Genomic DNA, 23551 nt, shown 5'->3' on the forward strand with positions numbered 1-23551 from the left:
TGGCGGCAAAGTGGTGACAAACTCAATTGTGAATAGTGTGTGCGTGACTGTTGAAGAAGTATTTATTCCGATTTTGCTTGCCAAATTTACATATATTGCTCTCCTAGGATATGTGCTAATTGTGTTTTACGAAATGTGAAAGGTTTGAAATAATGAAGTGATTTCTTTCACAGGAAAATACGTGTAACGATGTTACCGTGACTAGTGACGCTAGTAACAAACCAAAAATTGTTCGAAAATTTAAGGAGGAATACTCGAATGAATGCCCTGTTTACTGCGTTCATCAAAATTTCATTTGCACGTGTTTTGTAGTGTGTGTAGCCGCGATTTTTCAGATGCGCGTGATGAGGAAGAGCAAGACTGAATTCCGTGCTAATATGAACTCCGAACTGTTAAGTGCTCTGTTAGTGCAGAGGATGCACATGATATCAAAAGAAAAAAACATGTCGCCTATGTACGTTTACCAAACACTAATCACCAGTGATTGGAGAACGATTGCAATGATAAGGAACTCAAGTACTCAGCAAAAGAAATGATCCTTCAACCTCCACTCAGATATGTACCGATATGCCACTCTTTAAATTGTTACATCTGGTGGAATTGTATGTTGTTCATTGATTTTTCAATGATACCGGTATGTAAGATAGTAAGATCTCGGGGGGAAAAAATTCTACATCACACCAGGCAAATGCTGGGGCTGTACCTTAATTAAGGCCACGGCCGCTTCCTTCCCACTCCTAGCCCTTTCCTGTCCCATCGTCGCCATAAGACGTGTCTGTGTCAGTGCGACGTGAAGCAACTAGCAAAAAAAAAATTCTACAGCCATCCCCCCCCCCCGTGCCCTAACGGGTGCATTAAGAATTGCCTTTCTCTAAAGTTGGCATCTCTGCATACCGTGGAGGCCACTGCATAGGCTAGAGCCACCGGCAGTGCCAATGCACCATAAGAGACTGTCTTATTACCAAAATTTGATGCCTGACTGGCCATCAGATTATATAGATGTTGATTCCCATAGGGAATCCAAGATATGTGTCCCGAATGAGTAAATTTATAATACCAATATAAATGGTCTGTTTACCGGGCGAGTTGGCCATGCGGTTAGTGGCGCACAGCTGTAAGCTTGCGTCCGGGAGATAATGGGTTTGAATCCCACTGTCGGCAGCCCTGAAGATGGTTTTCCTTGGTTTCCCATTTTCACACCAGGCAAATACTGGGGCTGTACCTTAATTAAGGCCACGGCCGCTTCCTTCCAACTCCTAGCCCTTTCCTGTCCCATTGTCGCCATAAGACCTATCTGTGTCGGTGCGACGTAAAGCCACTAGCAAATAAAAATGGTCCGTTATTGGACATTATAAATTTTCCAGCTAACTCATTCCTGGTTGCCAGCATTTTGCCTCAGTATGCTAAGTTGGGCTCATCATTTGGTAAATAGCACACCCACCAAGACGCATGGCTAGTGCATACCGTGGAGGCCACTGCGTAGGCTGGAAAATTTATAATGTCCAATAACAGACCATTTATATTGGTATTATAAATTTACTCATTCAGGACAAATATTTCGGATTCCCTATGGGAATCAACATTCATATCATTTCAAGAGTAAGCGAAATGATGTACGTTACAAAAATTATTTAAAATGAAGGGCCGTTTCACATATAGTCTACAGATTTTACATATAATCAACAGTGTAAGAGAAAATTGAAAAAAAAAAATCTTCTAGTCTTCATATAAACCCCCAGTTTTTTCAGTGTTTTTTTAAATGATATGCGTAAACAAACCTGCTCCTTAATGAGTAGACTTGAAATATGAAGTTTGGTCGAGATCTATTCAGCCGTTTACCCATGATGTTGGAACAAACGGACATGAATGCTAAAAACTACTGATCGTAATCTATAATCTTCATTTCCTTATTGACGAATTGCACAATTAAAAATGGGAGAGGTACCGGGCGAGTTGGCCGTGCGCGTAGAGGCGCGCGGCTGTGAACTTGCATCCGGGAGATAGTAGGTTCGAATCCCACTATCGGCAGCCCTGAAAATGGTTTTCCGTGGTTTCCCATTTTCACACCAGGCAAATGCTGGGGCTGTACCTTAATTAAGGCCACGGCCGCTTCCTTCCAACTCCTAGGCCTTTCCTATCCCATCGTCGCCATAAGACCTACCTGTGTCGGTGTGACGTAAAGCCCCTAGCAAAAAAAAAAAAAAAAAAAAAAAAAAAAAATAGGAGAGGATTTCCACCAATCAATACTTATTTATTGCATATATTAAACTACAGGACCGGTTTCGACCTCATATACAAGGTCATCTTCAGCTGAACCATACATACATATTTATATAATGAAGCTTTGTTTAAGATTGTGTTGTTAAAGGAATCCTATATGATGATAATGATGTACATTTAGTCACATACAAATTAGTATTAGTAACAACTACTTTAAATTTCATGATACTATCTATCAGCAACAGGGTTTACCAATGGGATCTCCCGCTTCTGGTATAATCGCTGAAATTTACATAGACTATTTAGAGCACACATTCATTAACAAAATAGACCATATATTTTTTTGGTGTAGATTTGTTGATGACATCTTTATCATCCTCGACAATAGGTCCACAAATGAAACTGATATATTAGATAAACTCAGTACAATAGATTCCCATATAAAATTTACCATGGAATCCGAAAACAATCACAAACTGAACTACCTGGACATAACGACAACTAGACATGATGACCCCCTTTCTTACAGAATATACAGAAAACCCACGCATACCTCAAATACAATTAAAATGGATTCCGTTCACCCCAACATACACAAAAGAGCAGCCTACTATAGCATGATACACAGAGCATTCAATATACCGTTAACAAAAGAAGATCTAAACAAAGAATTACAATTAATTCATGACATAGCTAAAAACAATGGATTCAAGAAAGAAATGGTTAACAACATCATTCACAAAATAAAATCCCAACCCAAAACCAAACTAACAAAAGTAAACGAATCCAAGAAAGATTATGCACTATTCACTTTCAATAATGTACACATATACCGCATAACTAACATTTTTAAAAAACATAACCTAAGAATAGCATTCAGAACTACACACAATAGTACCAACATCATACACAACGTCAGGACAATCAACAGCAACAACAAATACAACCACTCAGGGGTATACCGTATCAAATGTAATAACTGCGAGACAAGCTATATCGGACGTACCGGTAGAAACTTCCTAACCCGATATAACGAACACATAAACGCGGTGAAACACAATCATTTTTCCTCAGTAGGACAACATGTCGCAGACTATAAACACAGTTTTACAAACATCGATAACGATATGCAAATCCTAAACATAAACCCCAAAGGCCCCCTGCTCAACATAACAGAAGAATTTTACATCACTCTAGATCAGAACACCAATCCAAATTACAACATAAATGAAATCACAGAAATAACTAACATCATCTTCAATACAGTTATCCCCGCCCTAAAAAACCCTTACCTTAGGTTAATCGATAAACAGAACGCGACACGCAACAGAAAAACACCAAACAACACACCCAGCTCCACCCCTACCCCCACAACAGCAACTCTCCCTACCCCTCCTTCCCTTCCCCTCACAGCAGCTAGTATGAGCCCAAGAAGAACACGAAGTAGTACATTACAGGCTCGCACGTCAAACACAACTCAGCTACACCAACAACAGTAAGTACATATTCTAATTCACACACATAACCCTTAGACATTCCGCCAACACGATATCACTTATAACTCAATCTTATCTTCCACAGATAAACATAACATCATTGCACAGCTACAAATGGGAAAGGAGCCACTACTTTGAACCCAATGTCATCCAAATTTACGGAAGCCACAGGACAACATGAATTGGTTCCAATAAAAGGGCAACACACACAGCAGAGCTGAACATATTTTAGTTGAATTTCATCCATACATTTGGCACCTTTTTAAAATTGAAAGTGTTTTATCCCACATATACACAGGAAGACAAAACTTTTTATCCCTGCAATTTTACAAACTCCAAGAATAGCAGCTGAAGTGTACAACTGTAAATAAGACTTAAATACGGAAGTTAGTCGATGTATTGACCAACAAGCAAGAATGAATGTTCATATGCATGAAGTATTTTTATATATTGTATTTATCTTATATATATATTGCACCCGCCCACCTCCTGAGTCCCAGACTAGCATTTATCTCAGGGGTGATCAGTTCGAAAATGATAAAAAAAATTTATATAAAGAAAATCAAAAAATATATATATATATCGGCGCATCAAATGAACACAGGGATGAACGGGGCATGAAAATTTAAGGTTACGGGGAACGACTCATTCATGGATACAAATTTCTGACTCCACAATAGGACTGGGAAGTGACAACTTAAATTCCATGGGCATACTGGACTAACTACAATGAAAAGATATGGAAGCTGTTTCCTATTGAAATTGCAATGAGGAGCAATTTATTAACTTATTTTGCATACTACACATGATGACAAATTTACATTGGGACACTTTTAATCCTGAAAAATAAATGACATAATATTTGGATTTTACCTCATTACTCTGGTAGTGTAAAACACCTGGTGAATTCGTCCCAGTTGGGTACTGGGGATTGAATTCACATCCGTATGATTGGACGTTTCACCGCTGGAGATCTTCTTTCGGCGACGAAGGCACGCCAGTAACTTTTTACTGTCGTCTCCTCGTTCCGTTTGGACATGAGACACTTCCGGTATGTACATTCTGGTGAGCCGGACACCCACCGTAGAAAATGTTATCGCCTCGAAAAAACGGGAATTTATAATACGGACAAACTCTAGCCTATTATTTCCAGATTCACAAACACACCAGGTAGAGTTCATTAACTCAAAAGCTACTTTAATATTTACACTTGTCAATACGACAAGACGTACGGAAAGGTTCATTACTATGCTCTGACCCTGCAAACATGTGCCGTCCATGGGTTATTTACGTATCTACCGCTATCTCCCCGTGAAAACCCAACATGTGGTTCAGAGCAGTTCGACACAGGATGACTGTCCCTAGCATATCCTCCTATTCTTATTAGATAATATCATTACCATTCTTTATCTGATCATTAGCATATACTTTGACTACCATCAATTAATTTTATCATTATCATTAATTTCAATTATAATCCGGTATTTGATTATTATCATTTGTCATCCGGGATGATTATATGCCAACCCTTGCCGGCGTTTCAAACGAAGGTTAGTTCTTCCTCCTAAATTATCCGCACAATATAATGATCAGCTTCCTCATAAATATTTTTATTATTATTATTATTATTATTATTATTATTATTATTATTATTATTATTATTAATAGTGGAAATCGTGATTATCGTAACCCGTAATCAACCTCGCTATAATACTTCAACTTCTCGCTCTTATTAATTTCATCAAAAAAAATAAAATTTAAAAAAAAAGTACCTTCATTGGTTATTCTTCTTCTCCTTCTTCAAATATTTTATTTATTATTATTATTAGTTAAAAATCTCAAATCTTTCATTTCATCTCCCAACATCATTATTATGTCCAAAATATAAAAAAATTTATTCTTCAAAAAAAAAGTCGCTTAGTTTTTATTATTATTATTATTATTTTAAAAAAACTTAAATTCGCCTGTTACACGGTAGTTCACTCTTAATATGTTTAACGCATAACCCCTTTTTACAATTTCGATTTATCTTGGCACTAAGCACTCGATTTAAGACAAGATTCACTTGGAGTATGATTATTGTTATTATTATTATTAAAAATGGAAAGATGATATTTTAATATCCACTCTTTAGAATTTAGTCACATATGTTAAATCCCGTTATGAACCACTAAGATCTGCTTTATATCGGTCGGGACAACACGGTATTCGGGACCGTACCTTCAACTTCGCACTGCCGTTAATTTTATATGGGGACACCTGTCCTCCCAAGACACATCTCACAACCTATGGCACATCGCGGCTGGGCAAATACCTCCAATGCCGGCGATTGCTAAACTATTCCTTCAAATTTGAAGTCCATTTCCTTTCATCGGAACTCTTCAAACATTTAATTCATAAAATAATCCTCGGTGCGTGGATTCTACCACTAATAACACCGGCATATGCATTTATATCATCTTAGGCCTTGAGATTCATCTATTTCATCATTACAAACAATACGGCTCAATTTATTTCACGCCGGATATTCGTCCCTCATGACTTCCAACTCTAAATATGGGCTCAAATCATTCTGGGCTTTTAACATATCGTGACCATTCTAATTCACGTGCCTTTATTGCTTTTAAACAAAATTTTAATGGTTAAATTAAAGTCCAAAAACGTAAAATCAAAAATTTACGTAAAATCAAACTGACTACGCGAATGAAAGTCTTTAACGCTACATGTCATCTCCACATTGATTATTATATTTGCACTGGCTAACTCGCAAAGCACCGTCATTATTATTATTATTATACTTTAACTTGCACACGCCCAAATATTATTATTATTATTATTTTACTTTCCTTTGTCGACTCACAAACATGATTATTATTAGTATTTTAATGACCTTCCGTACGCAACACAAATCTTCCATACTCTGGCTCTTTCATAATCTGGCTGTCTAATAGAAATTATTCCTAATTAAAATACAAATGATCACCGCAGTGAATGAAATTCAAATAAATGGGTTAGCACAAAAAAGAATTTAACACTTGAAATGAACTTAATTCAAAGTATTATAAACAGCATGCATTAATTGAAAGAAATATATCCCATATTTACATTATATACAACAAACAAATACTCAAATTAATTAATCTAACCCATTATTACGTTAATATAAATTAGTTCGTCCGTCTAACAAAAAAATAAAATCATGGACTCGGGAAGCGGACCATGTTAAGTAACCATAATTAATTTACACTGAACCCCGTTTAGTCGCGATAACATTCCCCAATATCAAAATTGTGTACTCATTCCTAGGTAGAATTCCATTGTCTCGTAGCGGATGAGATATAGGCCTTACGGCCCCATGGTGATTTACCCGTCCATCATGTCGCACAATACAAATTTAACATAATAAAACACTTCTGGGTGACTACCCATGATTAATACCTTATTACACTATTTTACACAAAAATATTAATAACAAAAAAAAACACTTATAGGTGCTCCTAGACCCCTGACACTCGCACAATATACTCTTCATATACGCCCGAAACACACGTCGTGACACATTACGACGAAATGTCGTTCATTTGAACCGGCGCGTATCGCGTCTTCAACCGGCACTTCCTGGTTTATTTTCAAGCCGTCTTGATCATCGCCTAGCTCCTATAATTCCCTGCTCGGATAGTTATTCACCGTCTATCTTTAGGTGTTTACTTCAGGCTCCGCACACTGCCTTCCAAAGGTACTATCGGCGTTCCGTTAGTTATTTATTATTTAAACACATGACATTCATTAAATTCAACATACAATTGTACTGATTATACACACTCGGTACTATGGATAATTTCACTGTTCGTATTCATTCTCCTAATAATTCACGTACTTTCAGCTCTAACTGACTCCGAATACGTCCCGAGGTACTGACTTACAGAGTCAACGTGTCAGAGTCTCAACTACTTCATTACGACTGACACGACTGGTGACCGATAACGACTGGTGGCTGGTAAGAACTGAGTGATGTGAGGTCCGCTTCTGGACTTTTATGGACGATCTGGTTTCCCGCCGGGGTCATCCGCGGTCATTTCCTGGAGAGGGGGGGTTGGTTTCCTAAATCGGCATATGCAGGTGGATTTGGATCTCCTGCTTTATCCCACTTAATACACTGGCGATACACATTCATGTGTCGTATTCTGAACTCCTATCGTTCGGTGATCATGGAAATATCACTTAATTTCTGTCCTCCACCTTTCGCGCGCTAACTCGGCGTCCCTGATGGCGTGCTCATCTCGACCAATGGCGATATAGCGTGGGTCATTTCCACGAATTCATTACTTTAATTTATTACGATTACCATTATTCAACATGGGAACGATATCACAAAAATCCCCTCTATTCAATTGTGTGGTTGGAATAATTTAATTATTGTTATCGGAGAAGCTAACTGGAGTTCACTCTGAGTTTTTCTTATGTTGGTTTATCTGCAGGCCTGTGATATATTTTCTCATTGGTCAACACCGTTTCGGTTAGTTTGAAATCTCTCCCTTGAAACGTAACCACACCAAACGCCTCGGGCGTGGAAAAACTGCCACGTCACATTCTCGGTATTGGTGATGCATCTGCTCGGCCTTGGTCCGAAATATATACTCTTCTACTTCCTGGTAGTCATTATTCTGTTGTTGTGAGCTCTAGATTTAATCCTCTTATCTTCTGACCAGGAAACATTTTCCCCTTAATGACAAGCTTATTGTGGCGCCGGACAGTCGCGATCACGGCTGGCTTATGTCGAAATTTTTCCCGTCCACACAAAACTGCCACTGTATTCATTTAATATTCCTATATATCTGTATTTCTCATATCAAAATCAAATCATGAAACTAGCGCCTATCTCATCAGGGTACAATATATATATGTACAAGTTAAAGTAAAGACATATTTTATACACTAATTTTAAGACCTTCAACATAATATTTTAGACATACAGTTGCAATATTGTACAGAATGACATATACGCCAGTTCACACTAAGACGTGCCCCATTTGTATGTGACTAAATGTACATCATCATATAGCATTCCTTTAAAAACACAATCTTAATCAAAGCTTCATTATATAAATATGTATGTATGGTTCAGCTGAAGATGACCTTGTATATGAGGTCGAAACTGGTCCTGTAGTTTAATATATGCAATAAATAAGTATTTATTGGTGGAAATCCTCTCCTATTTTTAATTGAAAAACTACTGATACGATCTTAAATTGACCTGAAACGGATAAATATATCAGTTTGGCTAAATAAATTATATTACAGGCAACGAACCCCCTAGAATGTTATTTAGAAGATGCAATATTAATCAGAACAACGTAATTGTCAGTCATTTGGCTTTGTCAGTTGCTCATTAGACCTACCACACAGTAAATGTCAGTCATTTGGCTTTGTCAGTTGCTCATTAGACCTACCACACAGTAAACCTGAACACTGCTTTCATTTGAAATCGTTGTCTTGTGTTGCCATCTTCCCTACTACGGTATGTCGTCATTCCAAATTACGTCATTTTCACTGCCATCGAGAGGATTCAAGATCCATCTTTTTGAAACTTTAAAAATAGTTTTGTTCCCGACAGTAGAGTCCAAAAAGTGAGAATCTATTTGCAAAAGGTTTCTGGAGATTGTGTCTGTAATTCCCTGTTGGTGTATGTGTAGCAGAAGCCACCCCTTCCAAATAAAGCTGTGCTGTAGAAAGCGTGCCAACGCACCAGCTGATATATGTTATGAGTGGAGCCCGGATCCTATGTAATTACATATTCTGTTCCCTTGTATGTAGCTACAGGAAAAGCTAGCTGCCTCTGTGGATCAGTGGTCGAGTGTCGGTCTCCGGATCCCAAGATAGCGGGTTCAAACCCTGCAGAGGTAGTCGGATTTTTGAAGGACGGAAAAAAGTCTATTCGACACTCCATGTCGTACGATGTCGGCTTGTAGAAAGATCCCTGGTGACACATTTGGTGTTGACCCGACAAAATTCATTAAATCTCAGCCATAGACGCCCAAGAGAGTTTTGGTTTACTCGGTCTGCCATCTAGTGGGCCTAGAGTAAAATGGAATGTCGAAATTGACGAGCAGACAGCCAGATGGCATCAAATTGAAATGTCTGCACACGGTAGCTGAGGCCGTACGATTATTATTATTATTATTATTATTATTATTATTATTATTATTATTATTATTATGATCATCATCATCATTATTGTACCGGGAGGTACACCTATATGCCGCACTTTTAAATCTTGCGCCAATAAAACCTCCTCTACAGGAGAAACTCGGAACTTAAAACTAGACCAACTTGTAAATTTCTCAGAAGATGTCACTACCGTAATTTTTTTGTTTGTTGAAGTTTCCTGAACTGTGTGAAATTCTACTTGTCTTGTTTTCCATTTAGCAAGAAGTTTGGACAGTCTCTCATAGAGGTCACTACAAAAACTATGATCATGCCCCCTGGTGCTAAGTGAAAAAAACCTTCCAGAAGAAATTTTGTTTTCATAAGTTTTTCCTTTACTAAATTTCGTTCATTCAGTTTTGGGTTGGCAATATTTATCCTGTCTTTCCGCCTGTTTTGATTTTAACCAATCAAGAATTTCTGTAATTAATTTCCTACCAATCACAGGTTTCTTCTTCGATTTGATGTGTAACTTTAAGTGACCCAATAAAAGAGAGAGGGTGTGGCTTAATTGTTCACGAAAGGTCTCGAACTTTCCCCGAGGGTTTATAAACTGATTTTCGCGTCTCTTGGCCACTTGATCAACATCTAACCTAGTGTGTGGACGTGAAGCTGGAGGCGGAGGTGCCTCTTTCATCAGGCAGCAGCTCTTCAGTAAGGTAATGGCCGTTTAACATCTTATTTCTTGCTAGCTCAGTTTAACCCACGGGAAAGGTCCGAAACTTTAATATATAACCTACTTTTCTAAACATGTAATTTTCTGCCGGCTTATATAAAGACTTCATAAAATCTGCAACTGTAATTCGGGGATAGAGAGTGATTTTCCCTCTCGAGCTCCCCTTCATATTGGTTTGAGGTGACTGCGTTTTCTTTCTTTCTGTAATGTCTTAAATTATTCTTATACGGGTCACCTCCATAGTTTGGGAATAGCCCCTGTTTCATCGGCCTAGTGCCTTTTTTGTTTTAAAATGAGTATTTAGGAGTGCAAGTACACGCCTCCATTTTTTTTTTTTTTTTTTTTTTTTTTTTCGGGCCATGTACTTAACCTGTTCCATTTCTGCTAAGGCCCAGTAGATTGGGTACAAGATACCCCCGTGTCATTGTTGTAAGTTGTGCCTTGATGGCAAGTAATTGTAAAGTCTACTATTGCCTTGAAGAGGCTTGAAAAACTGAGAGCGTGGATGCTCTTTTCAAGTATTGTAAAAGTGCCTCTAGGAGACTTGACATGGTAAATTAAGGAGCAAGCGCTCCAGGTATTTGGGGATTTCTGCCCTTTGTAAAATTACGCTCCTCTGTAATGTTTGATCTGGAAGCTCAAAAATTGTAAAACTAAGGGCTTGTTGCCGAAGTGTGTTAAAGATTCGAAATCTTGGAATTTTTTATTTTTTTTCCTTTCTAAATCTTGTTTTTAAATTACTATGTTATTATCTCACTAAGTGATAAATTGTTGCTTTTTTGAAAATATAACCTTCCATTTCAGTTTAAATTCTTTCTTGACAAAGTAGTTAGACCCATTCACCCCGGCACCTTCTTTCACCTCTGCTGATCCACCAAATCATGGTGACTATTATTATTATTATTATTATTATTATTATTATTATTATTATTATTATTATTATTATTATTATTATTATTATTTATTACAGGAAAAGCTAAAATGTCTGCGAATCACACTAAAAGGACCATTATTTCAGAAGTTTAAAGTTATATATTTTTACATATCTCGATGCATAGTAAATATTTTTATAAATATTACATATTTTAAATATTTTGAAGGATATAGTGCATTTGAAAGTAAACACTATTCATTTTTCACTAATTTAACATTAATTTAAGTTTTTTAATTAGACACTTGAAAATAGTTTTAAAAGCCTGTACGTCTCTAACATCTAAAAATACACAGTTCAAAAAATTAGGGGAACATGTTTTGTAACGTCTGGTATGTGAATATTTATTTGGTAGATGAAGTTCCTATGGTCGTACAGCATACCTTTGAGACCTTAGCTACTCAGGGTATGCCAAATCGAAGTTATACTCCATTGTAGGAGTGGTCATGCATTAAATTGTCAGATGAGCCCCTCAAAACAAAGTGAATAGCGGTGCGTCCATGTGTCGTTATGAGGTACACAGATTACTGCAGTCATTTAAGCACTTTGTACGTCAACCAGCATATCCCGTGAGATATCTCAACGAGGTTCAAGTCGCTAGGGCCGTCACTTAGATCCAGGAAGGATGGACTTTTCGTTATGTTGCTGTGGATCACAATGTCTCTCCGTCAGTTATTCACCGCTTGTGGAATCGCCACAATGAGACAGGCCAGTTCAACAAGGAGGGTTGGACAAGGTCGTGGACGCATGCTAACCCGAAGGGATGACCAATATCCAACCCTCTGTGCGTTGCGACGTCATTCAGCAACTGCCAGAGAATTGCAACAAGACCTCAGGAGGGTCACTGGAGTAACGGTGTCTGAGCAGAATCTAAGGAACAGGTTAAGAGAAGAGCCCTTATGACCCAGGTGTCCTGTTCGAGTGCCCTGTTTAACATTGCACAGCTTGCCTTCTGTTTGCCCGTACCCACGTCAACTGGCAACTTTGCCAATGTAGACCTGTGTTGTTCACAGGTGAGTCCAGAATTCCCCTGACACAGCGTGATGGACGTCAGCATGTATGGAGACGTGATGAGCAGTACATGCCAAATGTTGTTCAGGAAAGCGACAGATTCGGACAAGGTTCTGTGATGGTGTGGGGTGGCATCAGTATTGATAGCCGTACTGATCTTGTTGTCGTCCGTGGTAATCTTACTGCTGCGGGGTACATCGAGCAGATACTGCTACAGCATGTGTTGGTTGCTGCGTCCCAATCGGATTTGTTTGACTTTCAGTAGTAGTTGAAATTTGACCGGTAAATGTATCTATAATCACATTATCGATTGTCAGCGTGCTTTTGTTACCTGTTTGACCTCCACTGATACTTCATTCACTGAGATATTCCCAAACAAGTAGCAGGCTGTGATTTTGAAGAAAATAAATCCAGCAAAAATAGTAGGCTGTGAATTTTTTATACAAGGGTCGAGTCATAAGTCATGGCAACTATTTTTTTTCTCGCGAACAGGAGACCACACAAAAAAATCTAAGATATACATTCGGAAATATAGGGCATGTACTTATGCATAGTTCCTGAAGACAAATTCTGACTTCAGGAAATTCTCATAGGAAAGTGACAGAACACAGGCCATTGGTAAACATTGTTTTATTATGGTATAGACAGCAAATACACAAGACTACGTACAAAGGACAGGTCTTCACTGGTTACAGACCTTCGAAATAATCACCCAAGGTTTCCACTGTGCATTGCCAGCGATGTGACACCTCTCTCCGAAATGCTGTTATGATGTCCTCTTAGCAAACCGTTGTCCACATAATGGCTTCTTGACTTTGGGGATTCGATCATAGTCACAAGGGCTCAGATCAGACGAATAAGGCGGGTGTGAAAGAACCTCCCATCCCCACCGTTGTAAGCGACGCTGAACGATGGCTGCTGTGTGAGCTGTTGCGTTATGGTGTAGGATTATGGCGTTGTCCAAAAGATCTGGACATTTGGTTTGCCCTGCATGGCGCAGTTGGCCCATGGATGGCTTGGGTGAGGCAAATCGGTAGTTGATACTGTACCCCATTTGAACTTTCTCCGCCCACCTCGCCACTGTTCTATGGGGCAGGCCATGCACACCTAATGCTTCCTGCAGCTCTGCATGGCATTGGCGTGCATTTCTGCCGCGGAGAACTGCTATTTTAATATACGATTGTTGCTCCTGCTTGTTGACTTCCATTTTGTGACGCTCTCACTCACACACTGAACTTGGGGGCATGCCTTACACCCACACTGTTGTTTACATTCACCATCTAGTGGCAGCTTATGCAAGTACATACCATAGGTTTACTGGCATGTAAAAGAACTCCTGCGGGAGTAAATTGCGGCACCTCGGCTTCTCCGAAGACCGTAAAAGTAGTTAGTGGGACGTAAAGCAAATAACATTTTTATTATTATTATTATTATTATTATTATTATTATTATTATTATTATTACATACCATACATTTCCAAATGCATATCTTAGATTTTCCATGTTGTCTCCTGTTCGCGAGAAAAAAAATAGTTGCCATGACTTATGACTCGACCTACGTATATATCAACTTTACAGTACGCGCAACTTTTAGTGATACCTGGTGTTACGGGGGTGAGTAAGGAGGGAGCTATCCCGGTTCCGGTAATACTACCAACTGAATGGAAATGAAATCTGAATTGAATCGATAGTATGATCGATCGATATGAATTTTCTAAACCTTTATTTTCTTAAGCCAACAACTGTGTCACACACACACACATTATATAACATTTCTCGATGCGAATCTTGTTCCTAGCATGAATTCTTAGAAATATCACTTCCACTATCAGAACAGTGTTCGCCAGATGTCTCACGGCGATGCATAATCGATTCATAGTTTGCGTTTCAAAGGTTGCCAATACGAATCTCAAAGATAACCGAGGTCTACCGATTCAGCACTAGAGATCCCAATTGTGCGTACTGTAGTAACTGTGTTGTGCTTCGTAGCAGTTGAAAGGCTTTGTTTGTGTGTGGGTGTGAGGTTATGAGTAACATTTGCAGTTGTTCTGAAACTCGCGGAGTTGTGTGACGAATTTGTAAGCGATGTAGTATTTTTAGTGGTGTTCGTAATAAGTTCAACTAAGAAACAATATCAGTCTTTTAGGGAGGCTTATTGTGCTGAATTTCCTTGTTTTATACGATCACGGAGAGGTGAAACATTCACATTTTGTTCCATGTGCTCGTGTGATATAAATGTTTCTCACGGAGGTAGAACAGAATTAGTAAATCACATTAAATCTGTTAAACACGTCTCCAATACAACATTTAAGGATGGCAATCAGATGATATAATGATTTTATAATGTCCAATAACGGACCATTTATATTGGTATTATAAATTTACTCATTCAGGACAATTATTTCAGGTTCCCTAGAGGAATCAACATTTATATCATCATTTACGATCCCCAAAGGCGAGCCTGGTAGTTCCAAAGACCATGAAAAGAGGAAAGCTACTGTGTCATCAGAATTGGTCGCTCCCAAAAGATTTGCATTTGTCTCACAACCCGACACTCCTGTGCTAAAGAATAAGAACAATATTGAAAATCGTGAAGAAATTTTTTTTATGGTTCTGTCATCAGGCTTGAATAAGATATACTGTGCCTTCCTATAGCCTGTCATTTCCTTTATTTGAGAATCTCAATTCTACAGTTCAGAACTGCTTCCCCTCACATTCATAAACTACTAGAACTAATGACGAACCTGTTAAAGCAGCTGCTTTCCGGATTTGTTAAACCAAAAGCGATCAAAAGTTCCCTTTGATTAAAAGTTCCATACAATTCTATTGAGAATCAGAGACACATTGGCGTTAAGACAATGAACTTCGTGAAGTAACTTAGTGATCGAGATAAATCAGCATTCTTTTCATCTGCCAGGGGTTACTTCTGCACAGGATGTGATTATATTATTAACAATTTCCCTCTCAATGATGAAGTACTGAAACATGCAAAGGTTGCAGATGTTTCAAAAATTGAAGATGCCCAGTTTTCTTTTGTACAATTCTTTATAGAAAGCTTTCCATCATCGCTGCCGAGGAAGGACAGTGAGTCGGTTGAGGATGCAATGAATGTGCTTCAGAACCGATTTGCAGCTCTTCAGATTGATGACTGTGCTACTGTTGAGAGTGAGAATCTGACAGATGACACCTAATGGCCTCGCTTGACGAACATTCGTGGAGCTGATGGTGTTCCTAAGTATGATAGGATATCCAGACTAATGCTTTCGGTTCTGACTCTACTGCACAGCAATGCTGAGTGTGAATGTGTGTTCAGCTTGGTGAAAAAGAACCAGAATCAGTTTTAGGTCCTCACTGTCAAATGAAATTCTGGATTCTATGTATGTTTCGGAAACCAGAAGTACTGGTCCATGTTACTAGAGTAGTTTTTCTCCAGAATTTCTGAAGAAAGCAAAGAAAGCAACTTGCCTCCATCTGTCCTCTCCAACCTGTGATGGATAATAGCCTGCATACTGTGAACTTGACAGAATTTTGTAAATAAGTGTACATGTTTAGTTTAATTTTGACGGTGACATTCATATTGTTACCCGCAAGTTTAAAGTGCAGATAAACACTGTTTTGTGTACTATGTGAACTGTTCCCAGTGTTAAGTGAAAACAGATAAGCACTCATCAAGATGTAACTTTGTGTATTTAATTTCAGTTTGACTTGTGTTAGTATTGTTTGTAATCTCCCCCCTTGCCGACCTTTTTCATTATGTCTCAAGACTTTGCAGTGCATACGCGCGTTGTTAAAATTTTTCCGTTCTAGAATCTTCTGGATTTCTCTTTTTGAAAGTTGGCAGGTATGTTGACATTTCCGTTTGTTCTGAATATGATCGCAAATCCATCGCTGTTCTTTTGTGTACTTCAACAGTAAAGAATAAAGGTTTAGTTCGTAATATACCTGGGTGTGAGGTATTGTTTGTGGAGCATGGCATACATTCAAAATTATGTTCCTATTTTTTTTATTATTATTTTTTTTTTTTTAAACTGTGTAATTTAATAATTTAAAGTAAGTTATTCCGTCAAAGAATCACATCCCTTGGATATGTTGACAGTGCAAATCTTGGGTGTCTCCAGCTCTGTCTATCAATCTTCCCTTCCACAAACTTTGTCACATAGTTCTCTTCTCAGATTTAGTGACTCTTCTTTTGTGATTCCTTCGCCAGTCCTTTTTTTTTTTTTTTTTTTTTTTTTTTTTTTGCTAGGGGCTTTACGTCACACCGACACAGATAGGTCTTATGGCGACGATGGGATAGGAAAGGCCTAGGAGTTGGAAGGAAGCAACCGTGGCCTTAATTAAGGTACAGCCCCAGCATTTGCCTGGTGTGAAAATGGGAAACCACAGAAAACCATTTTCAGGGCTGCCGATGGTGGGATTCGAACCTACTATCTCCCGGATGCAAGCCCACAGCCGCGCGCCTCTACGCGCACGGCCAACTCGCCCGGTAGTCCTTGGTTTAATGTCTAATGTCAAAAGTGCCTTTTCTCTTTCTTTCCTTCTTTCTTTCCTTCTTTCTTTCTTTCTTTCTTTCTTTCTTTCTTTCTTTCTTTCTTTCTTCCTTTCTTCGGTTATTGTCAATCCTCGCTTCCATAAAGGGCTACACTCCACATAAAAGTCTTCAGAAACAATTTTCTAATAAGCACATTTGTGTTTGAGATCAAATTTCTTCTCTCTTAATAAGGACCTTTCTTGCTTGAACAAGTCTGCAATTAAATCTTTCTTTGCCGGGTAATTTGAAATACCCGCCAGTGACTTCATATGAAGTTGCAATGTCTTTTTCTATATACAAGAACATCCTAACAGACAGAAGGCATTCGATGACCACAGAAAATTTGGAAAAATATTTAGTTATTAATTGTGCCTCCAAATGAAATTTAGACATTAAATATCTGGATTTTTAACTTTTTTCGGTTTTGTTTCCTTTTCTGTATACGAGAATACATCAAAGAAAACTTAAATATTAAGTTACATGTTTTTTATTTATTATATATTTAACTACATATTTTGTCATGCAATGCCATAATAACTGGCAGTTGTTTCTCCATTTCAATCCAGTCTTCTTCCTTTTCTATCTGAGCATCAATTGACTTACCAGTGCAGGCTGCGAGTTCAACCATGGTCCATTTCAAATTATAAAACCTTTCCTTAAATACTCCCAATGGCACAGAAGTTCAAGCAGCCTCATACCTGCCAGCCCTTCTAGTTTACCCAGAAACTTTTGGTTTTTTTAACTCTTCTTCCGATTTTCTGATGTATTTTTACTTCCTATTTTTGACCAATTTAACCTCCAGTACATTCAGTACTCTTCCCCTAGGATAAATTCTTATGTGCTTGTGTAATTTACGCAACTTCATTTTCAAGCCTATTTATTTGATGCTTTATTTGGCCAGTATATCGTCCATCGCATTCATTTATTGTGTTTTGCGCTCACTACAGCAGCATGTGTGCTTTGTAGCTGGAATTTGGGACAGCAATCGTTCCAGAACCAAGAGAGTCTGGCGTGCGTTAGTGATTCCATTAATTGGGATGAAAGAATGAGTTTGTTATTGTGTGGTTGGCACATTGTTAACACCGTTCCTGTGCGTAGTTTCATTGGAGTTGTAGGCCACAGGTTTTTTCTCTCGGTCCTATGTTTTTTCCCCTGACGAATTCGTATGTTATTAATGTGTGAGGCATATTGATCTGTTTTGTATGTGATAGTTTTGTGTTTTTTAGTGCATTTGTGTTCATTCTACTTAATAACTTTCATGACTTGAGTGTATTTCAGAGAGTTGTGTCTGTGACAGTTACTGGTATTTTCTCTTCACATTATGGCCACAAAACATAACATATGTTATCTCGAAGTGTTCAGAGATACCTTTAAAATTGAATTTCATTTTACTGTCTAATAAAGGAAACTATTATGCATTTTGTTCCGTTTGTTGTTGTGAAATGAATATCTTGCATGGAGGAAGGACAGATATTGCAGCTCACAGTATCACACAAGAATACAAAGATAAGTGCTAGCTGTCTCGAGAGGAGCAAAAACTTAAGTAATTTTTATGTAGGCTGGAAGGAAGGTGATGCAATCACTAGAGCAGAATGTTTGTTCACAGCGTTCATTGTTCAACATGGCCCTGCATTTTTTTGTTCTGATCTCATAGGGCCATTGTTCCCAGATTCAGACATCGTGAAGAAGTATGCGTGTGCTAGAACGAAAACATCCTCCACAATTAATGAATAATAAGTAAGAAAAAACTAGGTAAACAACATAGAGGAAATCTGCCACCTGGGCGACTGCCATGAATGCAGACCAGTAGCGCAGATAATGCTCCTGTTGGCGTTATTCTTGGCGTTGCTGCTAAACTAAGAGAACAGTGCAAAAACATTATTATGGGATGCCCATGTCATTTAATTCGTTCGGCTGCCATGAGGGGTGCAGACTCCCATCTCGCTGTGGGAGCCACTGCAGAGGATTTTTTTTTTTTTTTTAGGATGAGGTAAAACGGTCCATTGGCACAGACACATCTCTGAAGTATTTCCAAATTTCCAAGCTAAGGGCACTACAGAAATGGAACTTGGTCCTTGTGTCAGTTGTGTACAAGAACAAAAGGGGAGGCAGAAAGTAGGTCTTCATCTCCATCTGTGAAGAAAGTAAAGGAGCCAAGTTGCAGTGCCAACATTCCACGAGAGGAGAGACTATTTCCTTTTCTGTTTTCAAACTTAAATTAAGCATTTTGATAGTTTCTGGCATTTATCATCCTTACATTTGAGAAAACTAATAAAGTTCTTCGGTCATAAGCACCTTGCATCCATGTCGTAAGTTCCGTGCCGAGAGATATGTTGAAGGACGTTCTGTGTAATTTGTTAAACCAGTGGTCATAAGAAAATATCCTACAGATATGAAGTCATCTATCACATGAGAGAAAATCAGAAAGCTGATATTGGTTTTGTACTTTGCTACTCAACATCCCGTCTTGTGGAAAATCTGGCACACCAAGGAGAAGAACTTTTATTTGGACATCAGGAACTCTTTTATTACAGTCTGTGATTATATTATTCAAAAATTTTGTTTGAATAGTGTTTTTGTTAATGCTCAAGTAGCATAGATAAATCTTTTGCCAACTTCTTCTGTCAGTGCCATCAAGTATTTTGTTTCCAAGTTTTCTGTTACATTGCCAGTGAAAAATGGTGAAGATGACCAAGAAGGTATAGATGCATTACAGTGCCAGTTTTGTGCTCTCCAGGTGGAGGATTTACAATCATCTGTTGTGCAAGAAGAGTAGATTGATCTTGGTCTGCTATAGGGGATATACAAGGTGGAGATGGGTGTTTCTAATATGATAGAATAGCAAAAGTAATGCTGACTTCATTGACAATCCCACACAGCAGTGCCGAATGTGAAAGATTGTTCAGCCAGGTGAAGAAGACGAGGACACAATTACAATCATCTCTGATTGACAAAAATTGCAGTAAACTATTGGTGGTCAAATCAAGTCTGAGTGTAAAGTGTTTTGAGCGGCAGTATGGCGGTACATTTTTGAAGAGGGCAAAGTTAGCTGCAAGTTCAATGCTAAACCGGTAAACACAGCAGTCTCTGATTGCCTTCCATGTGTGTGTGTGTATTTTTCACCATTTGATAAGTTGTCGACAGTTCTTGACTTATCTGCCTTCTGTTATTCATAAGCATGTGTCAAAATGAGAATGATTAGGTACATTTTCTTGTAACCATTTTTATGTTTTCTTAGTTTAAGTTTTGAAATTTAATGGTCAATTCACATTGTAACTAGATACGTTTGCCTTTTATCTTGCCCTTTTTTTTTTTTTTTTTTTTTACTGAGACTTGGCGATATACTGTGCATGATGAAGTCCGAGAATTTAAAAAATCATCCCTTCATTGCTGAGAATGGTTGATGTGTTAGTATGATGTTATCCTGCAATCAAAATTGGGGAGAAAAAGGAATTGCTGGAAACAAATTCAATACATTCTTTGAATAGATGAATACCAGGCGAGTAGGCAGTGCGGTTAGGGGAGCGCAGCTGCGAGCTTGTATCCGGGAGATAGTGGGTTTGAACAAACCCCACTGTACACAGCCCTGAAGATGGTTTTCCGTGGTTTCCCTTTTTCACACCAGACAAATGCTGGTGCTGTACCTTAATTAAGGCAACGTCCACTTCCTTTCCACTCCTAGACCTTTCCTATCCCATTGTCGCCATAAGACCTATTTGTGTACGCAACATAAAGCAAAAAGTAAAAAATTTGATTAATATTATTGTACTATATCCTTGTTGTATGATAGAGTAGAAATGTAACATATCAGGTGTCTTTTTTGTACTAGATTCACGTTTTCTTCTTCTAGGGCCTTTTGAAGACTTGCACCTGACTGTGAACACCGACATGCCTACCATTGTTCGTGCTATGGCAAGACCTGATTCAGGTCTTGAAATACGTGACAGGATGTGGTTAAAAATAACCATACCTAATGCTTTCATTGGTAAGTGTTTTACAATTGTTTGTTTTGTGCATCAAGAGCATTTGAAGTAAGAACTAGCCGTGCTATGTTAATCCTATCGGCAACGTGGCAACCGTCTGCAGAGTCCAGTGCATGGGAAGTGCGTGTGCTTCTGTCCTGACCTTGAATGCGAGGCAAACTGTTTGGTTAGTGAGCGAGTGCCTGTCATGAAACATGTTTGTGAGTTGTTTGGTGTTCTGTTTTGTGTTTTTAATCACATGTATGTCGTTTCATTACAGATTTACTACTGCACATGTGTTTATTTATGACTCATTTGTCATATATCAGTCCATCAAGATAAACAGAAATTCCAAGGAAGTTTCCCAAATGTGGAAGTTCCAGGTCATACAACAATCAATGCTCTGTACTATAAATTTTAAGCTACAGGAACTGCTTAGCCTAAGAATCCAAACAGACAGCATAGAGTTCTTGCCTAAGAAATATCCAGCAGGAAGTTAACAAAAATACGCAACGTGAACAAGTGGTGTATATTTCCTTCATTTCCTTAACCTTTCAATGAGTGCGTTGTTGCAAATTTCACAACAGTGGCGATTTATTTGTGTGGAAATGAAAATTCTTGCTACCTAGAAATTCTGCTAACGCATGTATTTCCTCCACCACCTTCACACAGTTTTACTCTGCTCGCCACCACCGCTTGGTACCTAAGGCCACAGTGATGCGAGCGTCATACTCTGTTGTATTTTCTACAACACATGCCTGCTTATGTGACAATTTTCCTTCAGCTACACTTTTATTTTTTCTTACTTGTTAGCGATTTAGAGTATTGACTATAAGAATAAAGTCAAGTGATATCCTCCCACGAAATCGTCAAGAGCTTTCAGGTGACGATGATGGAAAATTAGGTAATAATTATTTTCTGAAAGTGCTGATCTGAGTGACAATCATATTTAAAGTAGTGAATATTTAAATAACAATGAGTCCAAAGGTAAAAATAACAATATTGCTGGGCTGAGTGCCTCAGACGGTTGAGGAGCTGGCCTTCTGACACTAACTTGGCAGGTTCGATCCTGGTTCAGTCTGGTGGTATTTGAAGGTGCTCAAATACATCAGCCTCGTGTCGGTAGATTTACTGGCACATAAAAGAACTACTGCAGAACTAAATTCCGGCACCTTGGCATCTCTAAAAACCCTAAAAGTAGTTAGTGGAACTTAAAACCAATATTATTATTATTATTATTATTATTGTAGTTGTTGTTGTTGTTGTTGTTGTTGTTATTATTATTATTATTATTATTATTATTATTATTATTATTATTATTATTATTAAAAATAACAATCAAGATTTTGAAGTTGTAACTGGTGATCTCGAGTTCGTACTCGAGAAGGACTTGCAAATTAATTGGTGCAAAACAGAACTAATAAGTCTAGTCAAAACAATACCATATTTACTCGCCTATAACAGTCCCTTGCTTATAACCCCCCTCCTTAATTTGTCTGTTATCGGGGAAGAAAGGAATTGGGGGGGAAAATAGCAAAAAGGTTTTCAAGTGACCAGGCTGCAAGTGCAACATTTCAGTTGTTTGTAAAACCCACTCTTCTGCACAGGCCTTGGCTTTGCCTACACTTTCCCCCTACCTTAGATTTCTCAATGCCCTTCCAGCTTCCAAACTCGGCGTCCCACATCACAGTGTGTTGTCGTAGTGTGCAATTAGGAAGCGTCTAGTACATATCTGAGTGAAAATGAGCAAGAGAACAAGTTTTATGGCAACCTTCAGTTTAAATGTGTTATATTATTATGCTGCAGAAATGGAATTGAGAATGGCGAGTAGTAAATACCAAGTGCAGCCGTGTATGATTCTTTATTGGTGTAACCTGAGAGACAAATTATTGGGAGCAACAAAATAATAATCCATAGTGTGAAGTAGTTCTGGAGTGGATTTGAGAAGCAAGAGACAATAGCAATGTTATAACTCACATTGATCAAAATGCAGTTTGAAGCACATGAAATTACACAAGTCTTGGTATTGCGGGGAAGAATTTTAAAGCATGTTATGTATGTACTGGTATAAAAAGTTTAAGCTTACCATAGTGTTCAGGCTATCCCTCAACGATTACAGGAAATTAAGACAATATAAGTGAAGTTTTACAAAGCAGCAGTGTGTTTTATGTCAATGCACTTGTTGGTCGGAAAGCTTTGAGCCAAAATGACATAAGTTAACAGAGGACATCACTGTGCCAGCAGCTTCCATTAGATTATGCAGACAGAATGATCAAATTTCACCGCTTTGTGACAAGACGTCAGTCATCTGAGCTGTACAGGCTTGAACTTCACGTGGCACTGTGGCTCGGGAGCGCCGTTCAGTCATGCGACCAGTCAGCTGTAGTAATGCAGGAAGGGAGTGTTACAAAAATGTTTAAATATGCTGGTACAAATTTTTTGCATAAATGAATTATATATTTAAATAACTATTTTGTGTGTTGATTTAAAGACTCAAGATGTAAGTAAAGCATTTTGTAC

At 38.3% G+C, this 23551-nt stretch overlaps 1 protein-coding gene across 2 annotated transcripts in view; it reads left to right on the plus strand.

The window, feature by feature from the left end:
• Positions 1 to 23551, plus strand: part of dsh (Segment polarity protein dishevelled) — a 357971-nt gene that overhangs the window by 241805 nt on the left and 92615 nt on the right. For both annotated transcript variants that reach the window (XM_067141180.2, XM_067141181.2), the window contains one exon: positions 20920 to 21054. In XM_067141180.2, coding sequence (XP_066997281.1) covers positions 20920 to 21054 — 135 coding nt within the window. The remainder of the gene's footprint in view (positions 1 to 20919; positions 21055 to 23551) is intronic.

Source organism: Anabrus simplex, chromosome 2 (genome assembly GCF_040414725.1).
Source record: "Anabrus simplex isolate iqAnaSimp1 chromosome 2, ASM4041472v1, whole genome shotgun sequence".
Lineage (NCBI taxonomy): Eukaryota > Metazoa > Arthropoda > Insecta > Orthoptera > Tettigoniidae > Anabrus > Anabrus simplex.